This window comes from Metarhizium acridum (assembly GCF_019434415.1).
Source record: "Metarhizium acridum strain ARSEF 324 chromosome Unknown scaffold_578, whole genome shotgun sequence".
Lineage (NCBI taxonomy): Eukaryota > Fungi > Ascomycota > Sordariomycetes > Hypocreales > Clavicipitaceae > Metarhizium > Metarhizium acridum.
This window is the reverse complement of record NW_027094046.1, coordinates 610,078-632,397: the sequence shown is the minus strand read 5'-3', so window position 1 is coordinate 632,397 and position 22,320 is coordinate 610,078. Positions and strand designations below refer to the sequence as shown.

The 22,320-nt window shown below is 54.1% G+C and overlaps 7 protein-coding genes across 7 annotated transcripts; 4 read left to right on the top strand and 3 right to left on the bottom strand.

Moving 5' to 3' along the window:
* Window positions 1-248: 248 nt before the first annotated feature.
* On the bottom strand, window positions 249-3,093 carry J3458_021292 (uncharacterized protein; the record flags this gene model as incomplete). The annotated part of the gene is made up of 1 exon (XM_007813992.2): window positions 249-3,093. Exon 1 carries the CDS (start codon window positions 2,040-2,042, stop codon window positions 249-251), a length of 1,794 nt encoding a protein of 597 aa, XP_007812183.1. The 5' UTR covers window positions 2,043-3,093.
* Window positions 2,855-7,064, top strand: J3458_021291 (uncharacterized protein). Its single transcript, XM_066122526.1, has 3 exons — window positions 2,855-2,977; window positions 3,026-3,213; window positions 3,284-7,064. Exon 3 carries the CDS (start codon window positions 4,383-4,385, stop codon window positions 6,051-6,053), a length of 1,671 nt encoding a protein of 556 aa, XP_065972536.1. The 5' UTR covers window positions 2,855-2,977; window positions 3,026-3,213; window positions 3,284-4,382; the 3' UTR covers window positions 6,054-7,064.
* On the bottom strand, window positions 6,132-8,215 carry J3458_021290 (uncharacterized protein). Its single transcript, XM_066122525.1, has one exon. The coding sequence runs from the start codon at window positions 7,908-7,910 to the stop codon at window positions 6,438-6,440; it is 1,473 nt and encodes a 490-aa protein (XP_065972535.1). The 5' UTR covers window positions 7,911-8,215; the 3' UTR covers window positions 6,132-6,437.
* A 2,146-nt stretch (window positions 8,216-10,361) lies between these two features.
* On the top strand, window positions 10,362-12,230 carry J3458_021289 (uncharacterized protein; the record flags this gene model as incomplete). The annotated part of the gene is made up of 6 exons (XM_066122524.1): window positions 10,362-10,563; window positions 10,644-10,840; window positions 10,920-11,267; window positions 11,335-11,450; window positions 11,499-11,979; window positions 12,051-12,230. The coding sequence occupies 6 exons, from the start codon at window positions 10,362-10,364 to the stop codon at window positions 12,228-12,230; spliced, it is 1,524 nt and encodes a 507-aa protein (XP_065972534.1).
* A 1,258-nt stretch (window positions 12,231-13,488) lies between these two features.
* J3458_021288 (uncharacterized protein) lies at window positions 13,489-14,709 on the top strand. Its single transcript, XM_007813996.2, has one exon. It carries the CDS (start codon window positions 13,646-13,648, stop codon window positions 14,408-14,410), a length of 765 nt encoding a protein of 254 aa, XP_007812187.1. The 5' UTR covers window positions 13,489-13,645; the 3' UTR covers window positions 14,411-14,709.
* Window positions 14,710-14,925: 216 nt separating this feature from the next.
* On the top strand, window positions 14,926-17,868 carry J3458_021287 (uncharacterized protein). The gene has a single exon (XM_007813997.2). It carries the CDS (start codon window positions 15,510-15,512, stop codon window positions 17,256-17,258), a length of 1,749 nt encoding a protein of 582 aa, XP_007812188.1. The 5' UTR covers window positions 14,926-15,509; the 3' UTR covers window positions 17,259-17,868.
* Window positions 17,869-18,348: 480 nt separating this feature from the next.
* On the bottom strand, window positions 18,349-20,919 carry J3458_021286 (uncharacterized protein; the record flags this gene model as incomplete). The annotated part of the gene is made up of 1 exon (XM_007813998.2): window positions 18,349-20,919. The coding sequence occupies one exon, from the start codon at window positions 20,917-20,919 to the stop codon at window positions 18,349-18,351; it is 2,571 nt and encodes an 856-aa protein (XP_007812189.2).
* Between the last annotated feature and the right edge of the window lie 1,401 nt (window positions 20,920-22,320).

Genomic DNA, 22,320 nt, shown 5'->3' with positions numbered 1-22,320 from the left:
CGCACTTGTCGCCTTGAAAATAACATTGCACCAAGTCCCATGGCCAATTGCGTCTTTGGGCTTGCTGCCAAGTTTGATATGCGCTACGCAATACATGCAAATCATCTAGAATTCGCAACACGATCCTGCTACTTTCCCAATTCGTAACCGACAACCCGGTATCATGCTAGACCCATCATCTATACTTTAGTTTTTGTCCATACCGGCATATCTTATGCATCAATTAAAACTCTAGTAAACCCCACCCATCAGACGCCAACGAGAAATACTTGCCCCTCAAAGGGCGCCAAAACACCCTCCCTAATCTTTCCGCTGTGCGTAGACAGAACCGGCACGAAATTCACTGCCCGCACACCAAGCTCCTCTGCGCTCGGCATCTCCACCCTCTTCTCGTCGGTAGTAAAGTTCAACACGACAACGGCCTTGTCACCTCCCCACGGATGCTCCTTCACAAACACAAACAGATCCTTGTCCTGGGGCCGCAAATCTCTAAAGTCGCCGTACACAAGCAAGTCAGCATGCTCGCTTCTGAAACGCAGCGTCTTGCGCCAGAATGCAAGCACGCTCTCTGGATCGTCTAGCTGTGACGCGACGTTGATCTCGCCCGCCAGCGGGTGTGGCTTCATCCAAGGCTCCCTGACTTGCAGCCCTGCCTTCTCGGCGGCTTCCGAGAAGCCCCCGAACTTGGCTTTGCCGTTCCACGCGATGGGGACGCGCGAGTGGTCGCGGGCCAGGTGCTGCAGGGCGGAGAACGCCTTGTCCAGTTCCGCCTTGTTGCCGGCGCCGTGGAGCTCCTTGGTCATTTTGATGAAGAGGCAGCTGTCAATGTCGAGATAGTCCTCCAGAGGGTACGAGTCCGTGGGGACGTTGACGCAGCCGATTTCTTGGCCCTGGTAGACGTATTGCGTGCCGCTCAGACACGACTCCATGAGGGCGAGCATCTTGGCTCCTCGCACGCGATATTCGGACCTGTCGTCTGTGAAGCGGGATACTGACCGCGCTTGGTCGTGGTTCTCTAGGAAGACGGTCGTCCAGCCGTCAGAGCCGTGGATGAGTCCTTGAGTTCGTGACACTGCGGCCTTGAAGTCGGGCAGGGTGTAGTTTTTCGGTGTGGTCTCGTACTTGTGCGTCTTTCCGAAACCGGTGTCGACAACGTCGAACTGGAACACCATGTCGAGCTGCTTCTCCTTGGCGCTGACATACTTCAACACCTTTGCCATGTCAGGCGTGTTGGGAAGCTCGCCGACGGTGATGGCGCCGTACCGCGCGAGAATGGCATTCATTTCCGAGAGGAACTCGTGCATGCGAGGCCCGTTGCAGTACAAGAGCCCGGCGGGCTGGAAGGGGGCCTTGGGATCCACGACGGGTGCGTCTTGCAGACCATCCGGCTTGCTGTACATGTTGACGGTGTCGACGCGGAAACCATCGACACCACGGTCGAGCCAGAACTCCATGGCCGATTTGTAGATGGCGTCTCGGGCGACAGGGTTCTCCCAGTTCAAATCAGGCTGCTCTGTGGCGAACAGGTGCAGATAATACTCGCCCGTCTGCTCGTCCCACTGCCAGGCACTACCGCCACCAAAGTTGCATCGCCAATTGTTTGGGGGGAGTCTCTCTCCAGTGGGGGAATATTTGGCGGGTCTCCAGATGTACCAATCTCTCTTGGGGTTGTTCCTGTTGGAGCGAGACTCCTTGAACCATGCATGTTGGTCGGAGGTGTGGTTGATGACGAGGTCGAGCATGATTCGCATGCCACGGGCGTGGGTCTCGCGGATGAGGATTTCCATGTCCTGAACAGTACCATAGGGCCTGTATACATCTCCGTAGTTGGAAATATCGTAGCCCATGTCTACCTGGGGACTGTCGTACATGGGGCAGATCCAAATCACGTTGATGCCCAGACTGGCTATGTAATCAAGCTTGGAGGTGATGCCGGGTAAATCACCGATGCCATCGCCATTGGAGTCACAGAAGGAGGCTGGGTAAATTTGGTAAACAACGGCCTCCTTCCACCATTTCTTCTCACGGGAAATGACGGTCATGATGGCCGTGAATCGGATAAAATGCAGGAATGCAAACGGCTGCAAGGTCAGAGTCTTGTGTACCACTCTGTTCTAATGCAAAGTGCCTCCTGCAACTTGGAATAAAGAAACCGGACGTAAATGACATGCAAAGATGAGAATGGGGGAGAGAGTTGGGTACCGGACAGGACAGAGGCAGTTTCCTCTTAAATCCCCAAGCATCGTGAATATACCAGGTGGGGAAGAGGACACTTCGGTATAGAAGTGAGCGAACTCCAGAAATACGGTTTTATGGATGACTGACCGCTCGTGCCAATTTGTTAAGAATGACCACCGTGACCCAACCATAGAAACACCAAGAGCGGCATTATAAATCTCGTCACATGGGGTCCTCCAGCTTCGTCATGGGCACAACACCGCTTTGTCGGACCGACGGTTTCGAGCATTCATGCGGGGAAATCTGGGGTAAGTGTCACAGTGGCACTGACGTCGCATGGTGGCTTTATCGTGATCTGGGAAATTGCCATAATTGGCACTGCCAGACGACGCTTCATGTATACGTGGGATGTAGTTTGAGATTCAACACAACTTGTTTTCCCAATATCACGGAGTAGTGCGAGACGATTGTGCCAAGCAGGCAAGAGGACCGGCGGGGCCACCACCACTTCTGACGGATGTCATTGGTCCGTTGTCGGCCCGGCATTCCATGGCTTTCGCCATGCGGGTCTTCTCGAAGCCCAGAATTCCCTTTTCAACTCGGCCCGGCCATGCAGCCACGAAGACATAAAGCCATGCAGGTGGCTCACTATGCTGGTGCTAGCGAGTGCCGTGCCATCCAAGCCTTCAGCCGTCCAACATCAGAGAGACACGCTAGGAGTGGTATGAAATTGCCATGGCTTTTTGATGGCTGGGTATGGTGTACATCAAGCAACCGGCACGGGAGGTCTGGATTTGTGGTATGATACCCGAGAGAACCATATTTGGCGATCCCACTAAGATCTCAGGGACTAGGGAAGATTCTAGTGCTGGCGAGTTCCCGCCTGCTTTGGCCGAGAGAACAGCCGCGAATGACATCGGCCAAGGTGCGTTGCCTTTTTATTCACAGTCCTAGAGATGAAGCGACATGGCATTCCTTCGAGCTACAAAGGACAACGCCCTTACAGGCCACGACTTGAGTAAGCACTTTGCTTCGGTATGGAATGACGACTCGATTGCTTTTGATAAATCGGGTGACGGATGGAGTCGCTGAACAAACAACTCAGACCACTTTAGAAACGCAAATACCGTACCTCCGTACTAGGATACAATCCTACTGGTATGGACACCATGCCCCATTCTCACCTGTTTTTGGCGCAATCCAACGCCAAGCCAATCCGAAAACAACAATATCCTCCGGCGACCCTGTCGGACCGACGACAAAGGGTACTACCTATTTCTCACAACTAGGATCACTGACCTAATGGGAAGACAACAAGCTTAATTATCCAGATCCACCAAATTGAACTGACATCCCCATGGGGAGGTCAATCCGGGGATGGAGGAGGTGACCTCACCTCACATAGAACTGGAATCAACATTCGATGGCCGATGTTCCGACTTCAACATCATTGTACGACCAAATGCGGTTGTGGATCCCCCATCCAGGGGCCCCAGACGTACGGTGGTCGCCTGATCACCTTTTCTGGAGAGGGGGATTCAATTGAGCCAATGGCTACAATTTCCTGCAGCCGGCCCGAGGAGAAAATCTTTCGAAGCGCTTGGGTTGGCAGTTGACATCTTGTCGACGTTGATGATGTAGGCAACTCGACGACATAATCTCAACAGCCACCACCACCACCAACACCACCACCATCGCCACCTGGGTGATTTGAACAAATTCAATGGCACGGCTTGGGCTACCATTTGGAGCTTGTAACTGGGGACAGCATCGGCTAGTCCGTCACAACTCTCGCCCTTTGTCAGGTTCAGGGGCGTGTTACGGTGTATGGGTCCAAGTGGCTTCACGCTATTGGCAAGGAGCGAAGGAGCCGGCTTCTGTCTGGGGTCCCGGCTCTGTTGTGAAATGGACCTGCCAGCAAAAACCCCATTTACAATTCAACTTCCTTCGTCTTCGAACGTCATGGGTTATAAAGGGAGGCCGGTCTGTCGTCGGCTTATCAAGAGATGAATTCATAATGCATCGGATCATGGCCGCCCAACTCCTTCACTTTTAAGCTTTTGTTGGCTCTCAAATACCAGACTCATCTTCTTTTGATCTCCTCTCCCAACCCAATATACCAATCATATACGCTACCCAAGGGCATATCTGCCTCGTCAACCCATACCACTGGTGGAAGCTGACTAGAAGCATAATACTCCAACATGTCTTCTCCCACCAAACACCAGGGCGGGGAACAGCCTCGCAGAATCTCCGTCGACCGCGGCAACATGGACGAAAATCTCGTCCATGAAGCAGCAGCCGCCGCCGAGACGGAGCAAAGCATGGGGCTTTTGAAATCCCTCAAACTGTACAGGAAAGCCTGTCTGTGGTCCATCTTCCTGTCTACCTGTACTATCATGGAAGGGTTCGATATGGTGCTGCTGAACACATTATTCGCTTACCCCCCCTTCCAGAAGAAATTCGGAGTTGAACAGCCTGATGGCACATATCAACTGACGGCGGCTTGGCAAGCTGGCCTGAGCAATGGCACGCTTGTGGGACAAATCTTTGGTCTGTTCGTCAATGGCGTCATTGCCGACAGATTCGGATACCGCAAGACACTCATCGGTGCCTTGGTGGGCTGCATTGCCTTCATCTTCATTGTCTTCTTTGCGGAAAGCCTCACGCAACTCCTCATTGGACAGATGCTCATCGGTGTTCCATGGGGTGTCTTCCAGACCTTGACCACGACATATGCCTCCGAGGTGTGCCCTACGCATCTGCGCGCCTACCTCACCACATATGTCAACCTCTGCTGGGTCATGGGCCAATTCATCGCCTCTGGCGTCCTGCGGGCAATGGTCTCCCGAGACGATAAATGGGGATACAAGATTCCCTTTGCTCTGCAGTGGATGTGGCCCATACCCCTGATTATCGGCATCTATCTCGCCCCGGAGTCTCCCTGGTGGCTTGTTCGCCGCAATCGCATCGACGACGCCAAGAAGTCCTTGGCGCGGCTGACCACCCGCAACACCGGCATCTCCTTCCAGCCGGACGAAACCATTTCCATGATGGTTCATACCAACGAGATGGAGAAGGAGCTCACAGCAGGCATCTCGTATGTAGATCTCTTCCGAGGCAAGGTGAACCGCCGCCGAACAGAAATCGTCTGCGTCACATGGATGATCCAGACCCTTTGCGGAGCCACTTTCATGGGCTACTCAACCTACTTCTACCAACAGGCCGGGATGGAAGTTGAAAATTCGTTCAGCATGTCTCTCGGCCAGTACGCGCTTGGTGCTGTCGGCACCATCTGCTCATGGTTCCTCATGGGCCGCTGGGGCCGCCGAACCTTGTACCTGGGCGGCCAAACCATCATGTGCATCCTCCTCCTTGCCATTGGTTGCACCGCTTTCGCCGGCAAGGAGAATGCCGCTGCGCAGTGGGCAATCGGCTCGATGCTCCTTGTCTACACCTTTACGTACGATGCTACCGTCGGCCCCGTCTGCTACTCCCTCGTCGCCGAGCTCACGTCCACCCGTCTCCGAACCAAGTCGGTTGTTCTCGCCCGAAACTGCTACAACATAGTTGGCATCGTGACCAACATCATCACGCCCCGGATGCTGAATCCCACCGCGTGGAATTGGGGTGCCAAGGCCGGCTTCTTCTGGACGGGCACCTGCCTCGCGTGCGCCATCTGGACTTACTGGCGTCTTCCCGAGCCCAAGGGTCGCACCTATGCCGAGCTGGATGTCCTGTTCGAGAATGGTATCAGCGCCCGCAAGTTCAGCTCTACCTCTGTCGACAGATTCGACGCGCAACGGGACGGCGTCTCGGAAAAGGAAAAAATGTCGGAAGTCATGGTCGAGAGCGTCCACAGCGATCGGTCCTGAGGACACCAGGAACCGCGCTGCCCTACCTCGACGGGCTTGCGGACTGTTGTGGATGGTGTGACGGATGTTTTTTAGGGTGTTGATGGCAACTTGCTCAGATGGATAATGTTAAAGCGATGTATGTTTTTTACCGGAAGCGTTTGGAGGAATCATCCCGATTGGTAGATGATGGAAAAAAATACAAAGGCGCTAGCCAATGATGTATGACTGCTCGTATTCCCGTATCTGAGACCAACAGAAGAATGTGTCTTGAGCAGCAAGCGTTTCATACGGTAAGACATGGCCTGGGGCCCCTTTTTGTTCCGTGCTCCCATGGCTGCATAACTACTAGTTACCAGACATCTCCAGCCCATGTCAGCGGTGTTGTACTATCACCTCCTCTCCTCAAGCCCAGGCCGCGGACTCCCCCCAAGGGCCGACACCCGGACCCTTGAAGATCCTGCCCCCTTTCCACACCCATCTGATGTTCTCCTTGTTCTGCAAAACCCGGACATCCGCGACCGGATTCTCGGTGACGCCGATAAAATCAGCCTCATACCCCGGCTTCAACTGCCCCGTCTTGGGCGCCTGGCCCTCGACCGTCAGGGGCCCGTTGGCCGTAGCGGCGCGGATGGCCTCCAGGTTCGACAGCCCAGCCTCGACGGCCCATTCCAGCTCCCGGGCCATGGTCAAGGCGGCGACGGCGTCTGTGCCCAGCGCGATGGTCACGCCCGCCCTGACGGCGGCCTTGTACGCCGCCATGTGGTGCTCGGCCACGAGGCGGACCTTGTCCCGGTGCACCCTGGGCAGCTCGTCGCCCATGGAAAGCAGCAGCTCAATGGCCTCGCGGGTGGCCACGTACACGACGCCCCTCTGCTTGATGAGGCCGAGGCACTCGTCGTCGGCGAGCGAGACGTGCTCGACGGTGCGCACGCCGGCCTCGACGGCGGCGACGATGCCCGGCTTGCCGTGGACGTGGGCGGCGACGGAGCGCTTGAAGCGGCGCGCCTCGTCAACCACGGCGGCCAGCTCGCGCGGGCTGAACTGCGCGCACGTCGGGTCGTCGTCGCTGGACATGACGCCCCCCGAGGCCAGCAGCTTGATGCAGCGCGCGCCGCGGCGGATCTGCAGCCGCACGGCCAGGCGGCACTCGTCCTCGCCGCCGGCGATGCAGCTCGGGTTCGTGGCAAAGTGGCCCGGCCGGACCTGCGCCGCGCCCAGGTTCAGCAGCACGTCGCCCGCGGGCAGGGCGAAGACGTCCCCGTGGCCGGCGAGCTGGCTGATGCAGGCGCCGGAGCCGTAGATGTTGGGGCCCGGGACGGTGCCCTCCTCGACGGCCTTGGCCACCTCGCATCCGTAGCCGGCGAGGTCGCGGACGGACGTGTATCCGCGCTGCAGCACCTCCCAGCACAGCCGGGCGAGCCGCGCGCCGTTGGCGACGGGCTGCCCGGCGACGAAGCTCATGTACGCCGGCCACGACGCTTCGTCGTCGCCGCCCACGAGGAGGTGCGCGTGGCAGTCCCAGAGGCCGGGCATCAGGTAGGGCACCGAGTAGGTCCCGCGACACTTTTCAGTGTACTTTGCGGGGATGGCGGCCTGCTTGCCCACCCAGACGATGAGCTTGGCTTCGGCGACGAGCGCGGCGTCGGGGACGGGCTCGTCGGCGCCGGGGATGAGCAGGTCGGCTTTCACAATGGTGTAGATGAGCTTCCTGGTGCCGCTGGAGGCATGGCTGGAGGCGGCCTGTCCTGCGCGAGGGTCTATGGTGGTGCCCAGGCCGAATGAGTAGAAGCTCCGTGGGAATGGCGCCGCATCAGCTTGTCCCCGGCATTGAGGGGCTTCTTGCGCCGGGCGCTGCTCAAGCACGCGCCTCGTCATGATGGGGTCAATGTGGTTGCGATGTAGAACGGGACCAACATTGACTTGACCTTGAGGCTCGGGACGAACGACGGGCTGGCTGACATGGCTTGCACCAGACGCCACGGCTAACAGCCGTCGAGCATTGAACAAATGCGGGGTTTCGTGCCGTTTGATTCCATCTATTTGCAAGGAAGGCTATACTTGAACACACCAGGCGGCATCGCCATCATGTTGCTCTGTCCAAGGCCGTTGCGCGTAGCGATGGCGGTGCATTTGTCCTTTTGTCCAAAGCCGCCAGGCTTGACTCTTTATGTTCAAGGTTGTTCTTGCGCAACTAGTGCCATGGCCCTACTTGGAGTTTGAGACCAATGTTGACTTGGCAGCTTGCACCAGACATGAATGCGATTACATCATGTTCATCAATTGATCGCTTCAGCAATCCACCAAACCCACAACCCCCCATCAAAGCCAACTCCATCACCAGGAAGGCTGCGTACATTCGTCAATCTGCCTCGAGCGGCGAGCCATGCGCCATTTGCGAGCGGCCTCCGCAGCGAGACACGCGAGCTGAAAGCTGAATCCCGAGGGAACCGTTGACCGCCCGGTCTCCAGCGCCCGCAAGGCAGGGTTGAGCAAGATGTGCTGGGGTCAATTTTAAAAATAAAAATACAAAAAGACGTCAACTGGTTCGTGGTCCTCGGAGCAAAAGTGAAAAAAATTTTGCTGACCCGCGGCTATGGATCCGAAGATGCCTTCAGGCGTTCATGCCATGTGGCTGGTGAACCTGGGCCGCTATTTTGAGTTGTCTGAATAGATGCCGTGCAACATGTTCCGCCTGCAATCCCGAATCGATGCCCTCTCCACCTTATCCTCTCTGGACAATGGGCAGGTCGTGCCTGAAAATGGTAACTATGCAGTTCGAAGATATTGCTGCATGAGCCTGAGGGGCCCCATGGTGGGAAGGGCAAGATGCGCGTTCTCGTCTCTTGCAAGTTGTGAGCCATCGGATACGCATCCGGCAAAAGTGGTCGCCCGCCCGTCCACGCCCACCCTCCCTCCTCTCCTCTCTGGCGCCATCAACAGCCCCTGTCCGTCACGCACACGTGGGAACCACACCTTCAGTACGCACGAGCGACGAGATCAAAGCCTTGTTGCCTGCCTTGATGATCGGGGAGTCGGGGGCGGCTCGGCTTTCGCAAGGCCGCCTGGCGCTGGCAAGGCGGGCGCCGATGAAGCCATCGAGGCATCCGATATGTCTGTCTGCCTTTGCGTCGGCAACGGGGCGACGCTGCGGGCATAGTTACTTGAACCAGCTTCTCAAAGCACTCTAGCGTATTCATACTTTTCTACGCTGGGCGTGCATCTCCTTGCCGGGTCTAACTCGTGGTTCCATGTTTAGCGCTCAGAACATGTTGGCAAAAAGGGGGGGGGGGGGGGGTCCTGACACGCCCTCGAGTACTTATAAACCGCTCGGCGCTTGAACGACACGGCCGCATTTTGGCTCTGTAGTTTGGTCAGTGGCAATATAGACTCAAAGTTGTCCGATCCGTGCTACCAATGTAATACACGCCCAACGCCGCCAAGATCTGGCGGCAACCCTACAACTTACAACGACAGCCCGGCCGCTTGACCGGCCTCGTGCAGAGACTGACGACATGCAGCGAGCAGCGCGGTGGGTTCGGCTGACGCCGTTACTATATGGGGTCTGGTTGCAGCATGTCTCGCTTTAGGCTACTAAGGCCAGCAGGCGGCCCCCAATCTGGGCAATACGGCAGCCTGCGGCGCGTCACACGCATTCCCCCCCTCAGCCTATGTGCCATGCGTCCATGACACGCCTTGCATATATCGCTGACTGACGACGACATAGTAGAGATCCGCCAAGACTGCCTGCTCGGACAAGCATCTCGCCGACGAACTTGTAACCGCTGTGGTGTCTGTCTGGCTTCACGAATCGTGGGACATGTCCCGAGAGCTGAAAATATCAAAGTGCTTGAGCCTACGACTTGCCATCAGCTCTGGCGCTGAAATACCTCTCATCATGTCCGCCGACCCTAGTCACGTAGCCCGCGGTTCCCCGTAATGGGGCGGATTTTGGCCAAGGCTGAAAGAACTATAGACGGCACCAGGAGTGTACTTGCAGGAAGCTGGGCTGTTGTAGTAGTCTACACGGGCATTTTAGAAGCCTCTATTTATTATCATTTTTTTTGTCCCCCAAGTGCGTGGCTTATGAGCACAGACTTGAGCCTTGCGAAATTTCCCCAAGGTGACTGGAGTCGAAGAGTTTATATATCTAGAATGGCCAAAGCCTGTATGCCAAAAGTCGATTCTTGCTATTTTACCATTTCATTCGCTCGATCGGGATGCATTTTCGTCTTCTTTGGTAAAGAAGAGTTCATTGTTCCAAAATTTCCTTTATCCTTTCAGTCTTGTCGGTCTCCAACCCTCTCTGGTACATGCTGGGGAGTGAAGATGCTGTCGGATGCAGCGCTGTACGGATGGTTGGCCCTGCCGGTAATAATAGCCTGGTTCGCAGCAAACACATACTATGGCTACCGTCGATTAAAACACATACCCGGACCACCGGGTGCCGGACTCTCCATCTGGTGGCTCCTGCGGTCTACTCTTGGCGGCAGGACACACCTCGACTTGTACGAGGTGTGTCGGAAATACGGTACGTTTCCAAGCTCTCCTGGCAGAAACAGTCAGTGGTCAAGGATACAACCAGCACACACTCACTGACGGTGCCCTCAGGCCCAATCGCCAGAGTCGGGCCCAACGATGTAGTAACCAGTGACGCGAAACTCGCCATGCATATACTCGGTGCCCGCTCGCAGTATACACGGTCATCTTGGTACAACGGACTGCGGTTTGAGCCCGGCAAGAACAACATCATTTCCATGAGGGACGATGCCCTCCACGCCGTGATGCGGTCGAAAATGGCCGGCGGGGTACGACTGATTAGACGGGCAGCGTCCATGCCACGCAATTGCTCCAAGTAGAGTGGCTAACAGGGTTGTTTTGTCATAGTACTCTGGCAAGGAGGTCGAGTACCTCGAGTTCAAGATTGACAAGTCTGTCACGAACCTGGTCAATCTGCTCGACTCGTACGTACGTGACGGCCGGCCGTTTGACTTTGCCCGCAAGATACACTTCTTCGCCCTCGACGTCATCTCGGAGCTGGCGTTTGGAGAGCCCTTTGGCGACCTGACGACGGACTCTGACGTACACAACCTGGTTACGGATATTGAGACCTATTTGCCCTACCTGATTGTGTCCACCGTCATGTCGTGGATGATCCCTGGTTCTCGGGCTGCCCATTTTCAGGCCCCTCATGCCTTCGGAGTACGACGTGCTTGGCATCGGCCGCCTGGTAGGGTTCGTTATACGCCTCACCGCCGTTGATGACTCTATACTGATTCCATGGTGGTGCAGAATCGCAAAGAGGGTGGCGGCGGAGCGGTACGGGCCAAGCAGAAAGATCCAGAGGGACATGGTGGGTTCCTTTGTCGCCAGGGGATTGACGCAAGAGCAAACCGAGAGTGAGATTGCCGCGCAAATGTACGTTTGGCCACGAAATCCGCAGCATTATTCACACTAACGCGGCAGCAACGGCAGCATCGCCGGCTCCGACACCACCGCGACGGGCATCCGGGCCACGTTCCTGCACGCCATCACCAATCCCCGCGTGCTAGCGCGGCTCCAGGCCGAGATTCAGGAATCCGAGTTAAGCTGGCCCGTTGCTGCGGACGCCGAAATCCGCAAGATGCCATTTGTGCAGGCCACCATCAAGGAAGGGCTGCGCATGCTGCCGCCCGTGGCCGGCTTCATGTCCAAGGAGGTTCCTGCCGATGGGGACTGTTGGAACGGTCTCTCGTTCCCACCGGGGACTAGGATAGGGCTGTGTATGATGGGGATAATGCGCCAGAGAGATGTGTTTGGAGCGGATGCGGACGAGTTTCGGCCGGAGCGATGGCTCGGGGCGACGCCGGACATGGAGGCGACTTGGGGTCTCGTGTTTGGCTCAGGGAAATGGGCGTGCTTGGGCAAGAACATTGCCCGGATGGAGATGAACAAGGTGCTGGTTGAAGTGAGGCTTTTTGTCGATTCTTTGTTTTGCAAAAACCTGTCTAATTGGTTCGCGCTTACACTTTTTGACAGGTCCTGAGGCGGTTCGATCTCACGCTGGTCGATCCGATGAATCCTTGGAAATCCGTGAATTATGGTGTCTTTTTGCAGTCGGAATTTTGGGTACGTGGTCATACACGCCATGATCTACGGCCGGGATGTGTTGATGGGCAGAATCCGGGGGGGGTACTGGACGTGAAGTTTGCGACATGAATCTGGGCTCACATATTATATGCGGGTGGCTTCTGTGGTCTATTTCCGCGACTGTGTAGGATCAAGGGGATGGGGAATATGTACATCTCGTTGTTCCCTGTGGCTATACTTCGAGAGCATAAAGACAGTTCATGCAATACAAGATTTGCCCGCTAGGGTATATTTTGCTTGAAGGATAACACACTTGTTACTCTGTCAGCATCTGCGGATGCTCGTGTTACTAGGTCCTCCACCGAGCATGTATCTTGATAACAGGGACTGGCCAAGCTGAACAAGGGTGGTGTTGCCAGAAACGGAGTACTTGAGGTTTTGGACCGATTTTCTCATGGATCTCATTACCACATTGTTGTATCTCGAGTGGAGAAATCCACCGCAGTACACAGTTTAAGACAAAATGGGAGTCATAAATGCCCAATGTATGAATTCGACGAACAAGTGCGAATTCGCGGCCAATCATTGACCATACGTGGTGTGGAGTGACTTGAATATCGAGTTGTTGCCGGGTTGATGATGCCCACGGCGACTAACATACTAATAAGGCTGGCAAGGGAAAACCACGATTCTCTTACCAGTCATCCGGTACTAGAGGTCTTTTTATACCTCGTATTCCCTTTGTGAAAATAGAGCCGTCACTCCGAATCAACATGTTGTCATCCATCAAGGCGATGACGACGTGGCTAGCCATGGTACAAAACAAGAAGTAGATTTTCCCCTGAAAAAAATGATATATTTGGAGGTCCAAGTCGTCTTTCCTGGTCATCCGATTAACATCCTGAGCTACTGTCCTTAAAGTTCCGCGTGGTTGGCCAGCCATTGGGTGATTGAGGGAAAGAAAAAACTCAAAAGCCCGGTGGTTGTTCTTAGTCGAAGCTTGATATTTTAGATCTCATAGTATACACGTAAACATTTACGACTAGAAACCTCTATGCACAGGCACGAGGAACCTGGCTGTCGGGTAAAGCGCCTCTTCAGTTTATATCGTGAGTAGTAGACATTGCCCACCAAGCAGGCGGGTCTCCTGATACACAGCTGGATTTCGCATCGATTTGGCCGCTCTGAAGCTATTATACAATCTGTAAACAGCCACGTGCATCAGACACATTGCGAGTGCTGTCATCTCGGTCCAGGCCACGCCGCTAAGACTCGGTCTAACTTGTTAGTTCCGTCCTGGGATACTTTTGTTTTCTGCTTAGGGTTGCAAAGACACAGACACAGAGCTTAGTTCGGAAGGCAAGAAAATGTTTAAAAGTCATTCACTTCACGTGTTGATTGACGCCATGCTCTGCGGCTTGCGAGAATGGGGAAGCTATATAAGGATGGCTGGAGTATCAGCACCCTCCGGGACCTACTTGGAACTGTTTACCACATTCTGCCCCCTTTACCCACACCTCTGAAGCCAAAAGAATTCCTATACAATGCTTCTGGCAGCTGTCACCACCGTCCTTTGGGCCATTACGTCTGCTGTCTCGGCTGCGACGGCCACCAGGTTCGAGGGCATACCGTCGGTGGGCGTGCTCTACACCCACGAGCCCAAAAAGCACTTCTGCACTGCTGCCGTCGTCAAGAGCAAGCCGGGAAATCTCATCCTCACGGCTGCGCACTGTATCCGCGGCGATGGGAAGCACCTTCGCTTTGCCCCCGGATACCACGATGGCTCTACCCCATATGGAACCTACCCCGTCACAGGGACCTATATTCACAACGACTGGAACAAGACCTTTAGCATCAACCACGACTACGCCATCCTAACGCTTGGTAACGCCATGGTTAGCGGCAGATCCGTTACTGTCCAGCAGATTACTGGTGGCAACAAACTCGATTTCAACCCTTCATACAAGAACGTGGTCAAGGTCTTCGGCTATAATCTCAACGAGGAAAAGCCTATGCGCTGCACGACGTCCACTTATCGGGCTGGAGAGGGACAACTTGGCTTCAACTGCGGTCCGTTTAGGGCTGGCACAAGTGGTTCGGTGTTTATGGCCAAGTATGGTCATAAGTCGATGCTTGGAACGATAGTTGGAAACATTGGTGGCTGGCAGGGTGGGGGTTGTAGCGACAGCACGTCGTACTCGTCCAAGTTTAGTTCTGGTTTGCAGCGCGTCTACAACGAAGCTAGTAACTCGACTGGAAAATCCTGCTGCGGTTGGGTGGTTAGGGGCGGTGTTCCCAAGTATTGCTAAGAGACAAGACTGTGGAAATAACCTCCTTTTAATTTATTGACAAAGTCTCTCAACCTGTGGATACTTGAAGTGTGTGCCACTGTGCTCCTGGCCAGGGGATCGGCGATGTCTTGTGCCCTGTTGCTGATATTTGAATATGTGTCCTGGTTTCGACGCGGCAACGCGGCAATAGGTCGGCAGATCAGCTTCAGGAACATGGCTTCCTATGCCGTGGCGTCAACAGCTGCCCTCTGCACAAGCGTTCCAATGTTGAGTGGATTCGCCATAACATGGCGTTTGCCATGGGTGGTAGATCGCCAATGCCAATCTCTTAGTACCGGCGGCTTCGTCGGCTCTTCGGCGGCGTGAAGTGCGCCGAGTTCCCTAAAGGGTAAAGGATGAAGCAATTTTGCGGACCATTGCTGTCCCCTGTCGCCGGTCACCGGCCCCTTGAGCATTTCAGCCGCAATAGGGGTTCGACTGGTGTGATGAAAATCGTTGTGTCGCCCTGTCATTGTGTTCGTCAAGCCGTGGGAGTCGTGGTGGGTGTGCGGCGTCAATCAAGGTGAGCGATGTCGGGCAACTTGACAGGTCGAGGGAAGGAGCTGTCCTGTCGACTGCAGACAGTGCCAGACACCGTCATCTGTGCCATCATCCCTGGTCGTCCATCTCGCAGCAATTACCCTCGCTTTTCTTGCACCAACAGCCTTTCCCTTCATACCATACACTTACAAACCTCGGTGCCGATACCAATTTCCAGCTTCCTCTTCCCCTGGGATTACTCCCATTCCTTTATGCTTCAACGCCAAAGCCGGCATCGTACGCATTTTGATCATTCCGACACTCGGTAGACTTGCAGGGTAAAAAAAGCTGTGCTTCGGGAAATCATCACAAGCTAGGCCGCAAAGCTCCAAGCTGGGCACGAGCGATACTCGACAGCAGCTTCATGGACTGGCCAATTGCCAATTGAACAATGGGATGTTCCGGAGAATGACCTACCTTAAGGCATCCTATACATCACGGCGCCCTACAGCTCCAAGCGAATTGATTGCAGCTTCATCTTCAACTGTGTTATCGTACGTCACCGTCTATGTAGACGGCGTCACGTCACGGAGTCTAGATGAGCAGCAAGAAGAACGCAGCCGACACCACCGCCGCCGCAGGAAAGGTTCCACGCGCTTGCGATGCCTGCCGAGTGCGAAAGGTGAAGTGCAACTTTGACCAGCCATGCGCGCAGTGCGCTCATCTGAATCTGCCATGCGTATTTGCACCTGCGCCACCCAAGCGCAAACCAGGCATCCGAGGCCGTCTCGTCGCTCAGCTACGCAATAAGACATCGACAAGCGGACCGAGTAGCTCACAAGCCGTGTCGCCGCCATCCACGACCCAGGTTGGTGGCTCTGTTAGCCGCGATCCTTCGTCGGCTGGCTCGTCGCCTAGAGCAGGCGTCATCCCAGTGACCTCAATTGCTGGCATAGTCGATAATCTGGGAAGCAGCCCGCCCTCAGAACCGGCATTTACGATTGGAGGATGTGGCTTCTCGGCAGACTTCTTCCTCGGGCTACTCACTGAGTTTGAGGAGCTTGTATATCCCGTCAACCCTGTCCTAACACCGGCCGAGGTACGAACTGCCATTCATAACATGCATAGCAACTTTGAAGATGCTGCTCTAGTACATGCCTATGCATCAGTGACTATCAACCTCACCAAGACATCATGGACAATGAATGGAATCGATATAGCTTCACAAATGACAACTTTAATGCAATACTGTTTTTGGGCGCACAGGAAAGCTGAAATGGCGAGAGAAAGTGATGGATATAATGGTGGTTTACAAGGTGAGATGCCAATCACGGTCAAGCGCATCATGACGTGTATTTGGCTCGAAATCTGTCTCATGGCCTTCAAACGATTCGACCGAAGCTATACAATACTTCGAGAAGCAATCAGCATGGTCCAAATGCTCAACATGCACCAGTATTGCGAGGGCGACCATCGTCTGACCCATACAGAACTAGCCCGGCGTCAGAGAATGTATTGGGAGGTCTACATCCACGAACGCTTCTTATTCATCATGTCCGGGTTTCCATGCACCATGGTACCTCTGCGCACCGGACTGCCCTTTCACGATGAAACTCTTCCCGCCAATGTCGCCGTCGGGTGGAACCGCCTGATCCTCCTCTTCCAAAACATGGACGATGCCTTCCTCTCATACTGGGCTGCTCAACAAGCCCCCAACCCCCTCCTCCCCGAAATAACATCACAGTGGATAGAAAGCAAACAGGCACAGCTCGACCAAGACGAGGCAGATGCCCTCGGTGACGAAGAAGAAATGATAGTCGCCGGATACGGCACGCTAATCGAACTACAACACGTCGACCTGTTCGTCACTCGGCTGTGGCTCCGAACCCTAGTTTGGCAACTGGCCCTCTCCCAAGGCCTGCTCCGCTCCACGCCAACACAAAACACACACGAGGGCCTGTCCCTTCATTTCCCAGCGCAGCGTCTCTCCGCACAACTTCGCAACCTCGTGTCCCGCTTGAAGAGCGTATCTAGTGTCGTCTTTCATGGGAGCGGCATTCTCCAAAAATTATTCGAGATTACAAGCACCGTAGCAGATGTGCTGGCGCTTCCACGCGGAATCGGCCAGACGGAAGAAGAGTCCCGGGCGAGACTCGAAGACTTCTTCTATCTCGTCAAGTTCATATTCAGTTTTGAGAGAACGCAGAAACATCAAAGGGATTATCTGAGAGAGAAACTCGAGGTCTTGGGGAAGATGTACACTGTCGTAGATTTCAGGGAACTGGCGGGCGCGAGCCCTTCGTCCGCATCGGGAGATGTATATGAGTCGATATCAAAAACTACCTGAAGAATATAATCACATGCCCAATGAGAATCTCGAACGCCGCTTTACCCTGCCACAGAACAGGCCGGCCTTTCTTTTTAGTACTTCATAAATGTCTGGCCGGAGAACATGACATCACCAAGTGATGCTAGTGACCGGCTAATGCTAGATCTCTTCATAGTCTCTTGGGACTAACGTGATGAGCGGCACAAACTGTCGGGCTGATGAGGCCAAGCAGGGAACAAGGGGGCCGTCACAAAGAAGCACCTTGCGTGACGAAGACTCGACACGAAATACTCCGTATGGGAATGGTGAATATGAGGCAAGCCCAAAAGGGGCTCAGAGGCGGGAACGTGGCGTTAGATCAGGCCATAAGACCACGGTTTATTCAACTAAAGCAGCACCCGGATAAACGCTAGTTCTTTCACTCTGGGCACTCCGTGCTTCAGTGGAAAAGGCAGCATGAATCATTAATAGCAATTACTGAGCCCTTGATTAGAGATGAGGCTGGCAGGCAGCCAAGGGCACGGATCTGAGACGAGTCGAAGGCGTGAGGTCCTGATGCAACGGTGGGGAGGGTTGCGTGGCGCGAGAACCTTGATGGGCACTTTCTTATATTAATGCAACAATCGTCCCATCTCATCCGACACACCTCTTAAAACCATATGACACTACAGTGGCACATGCTCAAAAGTTTCAAAAAATGACTGTTGTATAAGACTATTCTTAAGCCTGTTGCTCTACCATCTAAACCAATTGTTGCTATTCATGCCCACCGCAATCATGGACACCAGGAGGTCTGGTATGCAACTATTCCAGCCCCTGCCTCGTAGTTGTTTGTGTGCAAAATCTGAGCAGGTGAACATCCACCCACGTTGATACCACTGACCACTGATTGAAAGAAAAAATTTCGCATCAAACCCAATACTGGACACCATGTCCAAAGCCGCGCCTCTGTTGAAGGTACTATCATATCTCGCAATACAAAATCGTGTGCTCGTATCCGCAAACACCTGTTGTCCTTTGGCCCCTGGCGAGTGTTGAACGGCCAGTGCCCATCTTTTATTTTTATTTTTATTTCTTTCTTTTGGCAACTGAGCTCGAATCACCGTCTTTACACTCTCGGAACCGGTACCTTTGGCTTCTTCAGCAACATGGTCATGGCTGCCACAATGACGGGGACAACGCTGACAATCTCACCCAGACCGGCGTAGGCTGGTGGAATGCGAATATTGACGAATGCACCAGACGCCAGGAGAATGGCCAGAACGTTGTACACCGCGGACCACGCAAAGTTGAACAACATGCGTCGAAAGCTTACGCGACTAATTTCCAAGAGGAAAGGAATTCCCTCAAGTCCATTGAGAAGAACGACGTCGGCAGCTTTTCCGGTGACATCGCTGGCAGACAGAACACTGCCGAGCTGGACACCAACATCTGCTTGCGATACGGCAACGGCGTCATTGGTTCCGTCCCCAACAAACATGACGAATTTCCCCTCCTTCATCAGTTTAGCGACGTAGTCTCGCTTTTCGACAGGCGTGCATTGCGACACAATGTTGGGAATTCCGACTTCGGAGCCAACCATTTCAACAGCGTGCTTCTGGTCACCAGAAACCAGATGGGTGGTAATATTGCGACTGGCCAATTGGGAGACAACTCGGACAGCCTCTTTGCGAAGATGAGTTCGAAGACCAAACAAGGCGATAGGTGCTCCATCCTGGGTGACGATCAAAAGTGTCATGCCTTCATTCTGAAGACGCGAAACTTGGTCGTGAGAAGCAGTTTGGGTCCACTTAGGATTTCCGGCTCGAAGTATGGCACCGTTGAGTTTGGCCTCGACTCCAGCTCCAGGGATGACTTGAACGTCATTGAGGGTCTCGGCAGGAATACTTCGGCCCTCCAAATAGTTGGCAACAGCGAGGGAAACCGGGTGCTTGTTACCAGCGACCAAGGCCTTCGTGATTGATACTGCTCTGGCTTCATTGATGAGAAGGACTTGTTTCTTCACATCCAAGTTTTCTTCAGTAATGGTACCAGTTTTGTCAAAAACAACATCCGTCACTTTGCGGGCTCGCTCCGTGCATTCCGCAGACTTGATAATGACACCGCTGCGGGCGGCAATGCCTCCCGCAATGACAAGGACCATGGGCACGGCCAGGCCGAGGGCACATGGGCAGGAGACGGCCAAAGTCGCAACGGCATAAGTGATGGCATTTGAGACAGACTTGCCAGTGTTGTACTTGCGAACTTTGAAGCCGACTACCAGCCATACAATCACGACAATGATGGCAACTGAGGTGACAACCGGTACGAACCAGCTTGCAACGCGGTCTGCATAGTCCTGCAGCTTGGGCTTTGAATTCTGTGCCTCTTCGACAAGCTTTGCAATGTCGGTCACAGTATTCTTGCCGGGAAGTCGAGTCAGTTGAGCGATCAAGGTACCATTTTTATTGACTGTGCCGGCAATTACTGCGTCACCTCGCCCTTTGGAAACCGGAACACTCTCTCCAGTGAGCATTGACTCATCAACGTCACTCTGGCCGCTTAGAACGAGACCGTCAGTGGGCACACCCGAGTCAGGTCCAATCTTGAGTTTGTCGCCGTATTGCAACAGACGAGCATCGATGGTTCTATCATTATTGTTCTCGACGATGACAGCCGCTGTAGTTTGGAGAGATCGCAAAGACACAGCCTCGACAGCTCGGATACGCGCAAAAGCAGCCACGAATCGACCGAGAATCACAAGGGTGATCAGAAGAGTACTGGTCTCAAAAAATTCCGATGTCTCGAGCGGCCTGCCAGCCATGCGAAATCCAAAAGCCACAACGGAATACAAATATGCCGCAGTGATGCTGATGACCACGAGCATATCCATCTCAATGGTGCCACTGTGAATGAGAGCGCTGATGGCCGGGCGATAGAAGTCCGGAATGGCGATAATCTGGACAAGTGTGGCTAATACAATGGAAATTATGGCCCCGGTTTGTTCGTCAACAGGAGTACTTCCCCAAGCTAAAACCAGGACAGGAATGGTCAAAACAGCAGCGAGAACAGTCTTGACAAGTTGGTCATAGAGTCTCTTGCGGCCGCTCGAAACCGACGGATCGTCGCGAGGAGGAGCAAGCCCCTCGACTTGGCCTTGAAGCTTCTCGAACAAATCTCTCGCCCCAAGTATAGTTGGGACATAGCTTAAGCGAACAGTGGTCTTGCTTAAAATAGTGGCACCTGCTACACCCTTGATGTTGCAATTCAAAAGTGCCTTGGCCGATTTTCCAGATGCCAGTACATCAAGAACCTGATCATCGCTAGCCATGCGATTGCAACGAAAGTTGGTTGCTCTCTCCGCAGCACGAATAACCTCAGCTGCTGTGTTGACCGATGTGTCAACCTCGAATTCCGCATGGCTCATGACGAAGTTGACTTTGACGGACGATACACCAGCAATCTTATTCAGAGTGTTGGTCATCTTGTTACCACATCCTGAGCAAGTCATGCCGTCAACGACAAGCGTGACATGCTCTAGGCTCTCGACCTTTTCAACATCGCGCTCGATTGAACGTATCCCGTGAGACTTGCCGCTGTCAAGGGGCTGAATGGCGTCATGGTCCAGCGCGTGGCCACTGCAACAATCATGCTTTACTGGCTTGCAGCAGGAGTCGCCTTCGCCTTGGTGCTTAGCCATCTTTCCGCGGCACCTAATTCCGTGGTGATGATGAGGACCGTCGTGTTTATGGACCTTTCGCCCACTGGCATATATTTCGGCTTTATCTTCCAGCGCGTTTTGGGTCGCGGTAGGGCTGGTTTTCTTGGGCTGGTCAGCACAGCATGTCGTCGACCAACCTCGCTCGAGAACGCTTCGACAGATGCAGCGAGCAGAGTCCAGGTAGGCGCTGTATTGCTTAAATGCTTTTTCCAGATGGGAACTGCATGCTCCAGAGGGATGATGCCCATTTGCGTCGTGCTGGTGTTCATGTCCGTTGGCGGCTGTTCAGTGGTTGTGAGGTGAGCGGAGTGCATTATACAAGACGGAGAATTGGGGCTATGAGAGTCCTTTCAGGGGCGAGACAATGGAATCGACATACTGTTTTGCTCGAGGTTGTCTGTCTCGCATGTCTTTTCACACTCGAGTGCAGCGGCTGCGAGGATACATTTCTCTTTTTGCCGCTGTCAGATTGGAACTGGTGCCCCCCAAACATTGAACATGGATCGCAAAACCTATACTCACCATCGCAGTGCTCCTCATTACTGGAGCAGCAGGCCAGAGTTTCAGAAAGGCTGGAATCTTCACAGCAAAATTCGTCGTCACAGCACTCCCCCTCCTGGGTGCAGGGCTCCTCAACCATGCAATGGTCTGGGTCATGGTCGTGGTCGTGACTGTGTCCATGGTCCTGGACTTGCTCATGATTGTGGCCGCCGTGGTGGTGGCTGTGTTCTCCGTGGTGATGATTCTCATGGTTGTCTTCAGAAACGGCTGCGGAAACGGCATCATGGCTGGGTTGGCCAGAGCAGCACTCGGTGCCCATGATTGCGGTTTGAAAAGAAAAGGAATTCACAAGTGCAAAATGCTTAGTCGACGGGACGAAAGCAGCTGTTGAATGCAGTCAGGCGCTTTGGGGGTTAGATTTCGATTTGGGCAGGAAGGAGTCAAAGCAGCACGGGAATGAAGGAGGTGCAGCAGGAGACGTGGGAGATATGCCAGAGAGAGCAGCGGGGGACGACGCCACGCGACTTGAATTAAAACAGGAATTCCATGCGGAACTTGATACGAAAAAGACAGCAACCTGGAAAAGAGTCGAAACACAAGGTTGGGCCAAATGAAATGGGGCGACAGGGACAAAGCTACGAGTGCGATGCCATCCCTGCATCCCAATCCCCATCGGTTCTCGCAAAGCACCACCGTCGCTAAAGGTTGAGGGAGTCGCATCTCCGATTGATTATCGACGGGACTAGGGCAACCCGAATCCGGGAGCGTCGTCAGCTTCACAGGATGGGTTACAACCACGTTGATGTCGCCACGGCCCGAAACTCCTAACAGCAGTGGCACCTGCCTCATCGGTTGTCGCACTTGTCCGAACACCACATG